The sequence below is a fragment of the Galeopterus variegatus genome, unplaced genomic scaffold (genome assembly GCF_000696425.1).
Source record: "Galeopterus variegatus unplaced genomic scaffold, G_variegatus-3.0.2 Scaffold7222, whole genome shotgun sequence".
Classification (NCBI taxonomy): Eukaryota; Metazoa; Chordata; class Mammalia; order Dermoptera; family Cynocephalidae; genus Galeopterus; species Galeopterus variegatus.
This window is the reverse complement of record NW_007733333.1, coordinates 45,092-49,227: the sequence shown is the minus strand read 5'-3', so window position 1 is coordinate 49,227 and position 4,136 is coordinate 45,092. Positions and strand designations below refer to the sequence as shown.

The window sequence follows — 4,136 nt, the reverse complement described above, 5'->3', positions numbered from 1 at the left end:
ACTGCAGAGCCTTAAAGTATGTCTCCTTCCATCACACGTGGGGGTCCCTTCCTTGTGCCCCTGTGTCCCCTGGGATACCATAGCACCACCTGGATCATCCAGCTTAATGTCCCATCTCAGCCTCCTGAGCTTAGTCACAGCCACGAAATCCCTCTTGCCATGTAAGGAACCCAAGCCACGGGTTCCCAGGATTAGGACCTGGATAGCTCTCGGGGCCACAGTAGCGAGCCAACCATAGCTGGCCACAGCGAGCCACTGAAACAGAAACTTCTCTGAGCGGGGACTGTCTTATTCTGCACCTTGCGCATAATGGGCCAGGTAAAGAGAGGCAGGGAGGCCTGAAGTGTGACTGGGCATGGCACAGGGTGGGGGGCACAGAGCACACTGAGGAAGATCACACAAGGGCCTCTGTTCAGCCTGTTCTCCTGAAGGCTTGGCTGCCACGGGGTGCCGGTAGGCTTGGCTGCCATGGGGTGCCGGTAGGCTTCTCTAGGTTTGAAGGTTCTCACTGTGGTCCTTGAGAAACTGCTCTCTGGAATTCAGTTGCACTGTGGAAAGGCCAGTATGGTCTTCCTCCTCCTGCTGCACCACCTCCTGAACACAGTGGCCCCTTCTCTGTCTGCCTCTCCTGGAGTCAGAGTGGCCAGAGACTCTGCCATGTGGCCTGTGTGCCCCTGGCCCACTCCCTGACACGTGTGGGCCCTTNTGCTCCCGCAACGCATCCCCACACCCTTAGTGGCTTGAACAGGGCACATTTCCTCTCTCCCTGTTCCGGAGGCCAGAGGTCCGATGGGATTTGTTAGTGGAAACCAAGTGTGGCCCGGGCTGCACTTGCTCCGGAAGCGCTGGGAGAACAGCTTCCCTGCCTTTCCCAGCCTCTGGAGCCGCATCCCAGTGTGCCAGGGCACTCGTGATCCCTCCTCCATGCACACGCGGGCACTGCAGAGCCTTAAAGTATGTCTCCTTCCATCACACGTGGGGGGTCCCTTCCTTGTGCCCCTGTGTCCCCTGGGATACCATAGCACCACCTGAATCATCCAGCTTAATGTCCCATCTCAGCCTCCTGAGCTTAGTCACAGCCACGAAATCCCTCTTGCCATGTAAGGAACCCAAGCCACGGGTTCCCAGGATTAGGACCTGGATAGCTCTCGGGGCCACAGTAGCGAGCCAACCATAGCTGGCCACAGCGAGCCACTGAAACAGAAACTTCTCTGAGCGGGGACTGTCTTATTCTGCACCTTGCGCATAATGGGCCAGGTAAAGAGAGGCAGGGAGGCCTGAAGTGTGACTGGGCATGGCACAGGGTGGGGGCACAGAGCACACTGAGGAAGATCACACAAGGGCCTCTCTTCAGCCTGTTCTCCTGAAGGCTTGGCTGCCATGGGGTGCCGGTAGGCTTCTCTAGGTTTGAAGGTTCTCACTGTGGTCCTTGAGAAACTGCTCTCTGGAATTCAATTGCACTGTGGAAAGGCCAGTATGGTCTTCCTCCTCCTGCTGCACCACCTCCTGAACACAGTGGCCCCTTCTCTGTCTGCCTCTCCTGGAGTCAGAGTGGCCAGAGACACTGCCATGTGGCCTGTGTGCCCCAGGCCCACTCCCTGACACGTGTGGGCCCTTTAAGTGAGGGCTGGCGGTCCTCAGCTGAGCCACAGTGGGCAGGGTGCTGGAGAGATGACAGCAAGGCTATGGGCAAATGGTTGTGCAGACAGATTCTGCTGTCCCTAAGGGTGTGGAACATTCTTTTCCCAAACCAAGGGACTGGCAGAGCTGTTGCCTCCACAGCCCATCACCCACCCGAGGATGCCCCACCTGCCCTCACCCAGAGCCCGGCCTGAGGGCTGTGATCAGGGCTTGTCCTTTCCACACACACTCCCGAGGGCCTTATGGGCACTCCTGGGCCAGAGGGAAGTCAGGCGTTGTCCTTGCTCCCCGGGCTCCCAGCCCAGGGTGAAGCAACGTCAACCCCTGAGGAAGGCGGGGAGACTTTCCATGCCTGAGCTCAGTGTGGAAGGGACATCGAGGCTGGGGGCCCGCAGCCCAGGGGGGGAGGGGAGCATCAGTGAGGCCCACCCTGCAGGTCCCAAGAGGTCCTGAGCCCATCCCTTGAGTCAGGCAGTGGCAGCCGCTGGGCCCAACTCCAGGTGTCTAGGTGACCTTCTCTGTCCTCTCCTACAGAGGAGCTGCATTCACTGTACCCCCATGAGCCCCCTGGGCATGCGGGCCCCCTGCAGCCACAGCGACACCTGCCTTCCTCCCTGCTGGGACAGCCGCCCCCTGCACTGCTGCTCCCGCTGCCGCTGCCTCCCAGCCACATGTGCCGGGCCGCCCTCCAGGATGCTGCCGCTGCTCCCTCCCTCTGCCCGGACACCCTGCAGGACCCCTTTGTCACTCCCAGCCCCATAGCCCAACCTCTAAGGGCCGAAAACCCACGATTAAGAGGTCTTTGTTTGTTGAATTGGACACGAGTGTTGAGTTTTGCTTTATGGTCCAAAGGACTGGAATATGTTGCTGGTAGCAACAGAGTTTGTCACCTGGGAGACTGATCCATGGTGTGAGATGTTTCACACTGCACCTGCCAGCACCAGGCCCCTGGTGTCCTGTGGGTGCGAGGCATGCATGAGTCCCACTCCCGGCATCCCTGTTCACCTGTCACTGCTGGGACACACGGGGCCTAATGCCAAAGTCTGCATGAAAAGAACCCAGCAGTCTTTGAAATACAAATGTGATCCTGTGTCTCCTTCCTTCATTATTGCAGAGAGAAGTACCTGAATTTCTCATCTCGTGCATTCCGTGTCCCTGGTTTCCATTTTTTGGCTACCTAAATTCCAAAAGTGTAATAGAAGGAGTTAAGCCCTTTTTGGAAGTGCTACTTCTCTTTCCAGTGTTAAAAGAAAAACTTTAGATAAATTAAATTTAAGAGAGTTTAACTGAGCAATGAATGATTAGCAGCAAGTTGGGCAGCCCAGAACCAGATAGGCTCAGAGCGACTCTAGGGCTACCGGGTGGTTGAATAGCATTTATGGACAGAAACAGGAAAGTGACATGTGGAAATGGAAGTGAAGTACGTCACACGTGGCCTGGTTATGGCTGGGCATTTGGCCTATTTGAACCTGGTTTAAATAGTTGGCTGCCCGCTGTTGAATGAAGTTCAGCTACCGTGACTGGCTGAGACTTAGCCACTCGTTCCAAGAGTAGGCTACAGTCGACCATCGTTAAGTTACAGTTCGCTATGTACAGAGAAACCTTTAGGTCAGACTTAAAATATGCATGGAAGCAGCTTTAGGCCAAATTGATTTAACATTTCCCCTCTTTTGGTCAATCTCTCAATTTTCAGAGATTGACCAAAGCTTTTGACATGGATGTCACTCTCTGTCACCATCATAAATGGACTTACTTGGTCTCAAATCCCATTGGAGAATAGCAGAACTGTGGGTTTTATAAGACGGGAGCAAAGAAAGCCAACAATAGGAAAAAAATCATTGATGAACATCAGGTTACTTTTTCATAAGGGTTAGAGCAGAGGGGACTTCCTTGTTATGCTGGATTCTCCTGTTCTGAGGAGAAAACAAATTGATCTGTTTGGGGATCTATTTGTTTCCTTAAAGGTTCAGTTTGAGAATGTGGCACTAAGCATGAGTGACTCCAGTTTGGTTTGGTCTGGTCTGTGGTCTGGTCTAGTACAGGATCTCAGTTCAAAACAATAGCCTCCCACAATCTTATTTAACAATTCCCCCCTTTTGCTCAGGTTCTCTCCCAAGTGAGAGTGTGACCAAAACTTAGGGCATTAGTGTGGAGTATACTATAAAACAAATATATTTCACAGGGCCTAGTTTCTTATATTTTCAGGTTTAGTCTAACTTCTTAAAAGTACATATAAAATGTTGACCTTTCAAAAAACAGGAAAATTTTCCCAGGCTATAGTCTCTGTAAGATGAAAAATTGTAACACAGCAAGGTTGCTGGTTCAAAGACAGACAAGTTACTGAGTGGTATGTAAAGCTGTGTGTGGAGAAGGAATGTTTGCTAAGATCAAGCTTTTGTTGATGGATCACTTAAATTGCCTTATGGAATGTCACTTTGCTTGTGAATGTTACCAGCCTATATTGTTAAACTATAACCCCACCTATGTTCTCTTCC

At 52.6% G+C, this 4,136-nt stretch overlaps 1 protein-coding gene across 1 annotated transcript in view; it reads left to right on the top strand.

Moving 5' to 3' along the window:
• The window catches only part of LOC103607191, a 9,016-nt gene extending 6,473 nt beyond the window's left edge, over positions 1–2,543 (top strand). The window contains exon 5 of the mRNA XM_008591726.1: positions 2,176–2,543. Within this exon, the coding sequence (XP_008589948.1) occupies positions 2,176–2,543 (368 nt within the window). The remainder of the gene's footprint in view (positions 1–2,175) is intronic.
• The last annotated feature ends 1,593 nt before the right edge of the window (positions 2,544–4,136 follow it).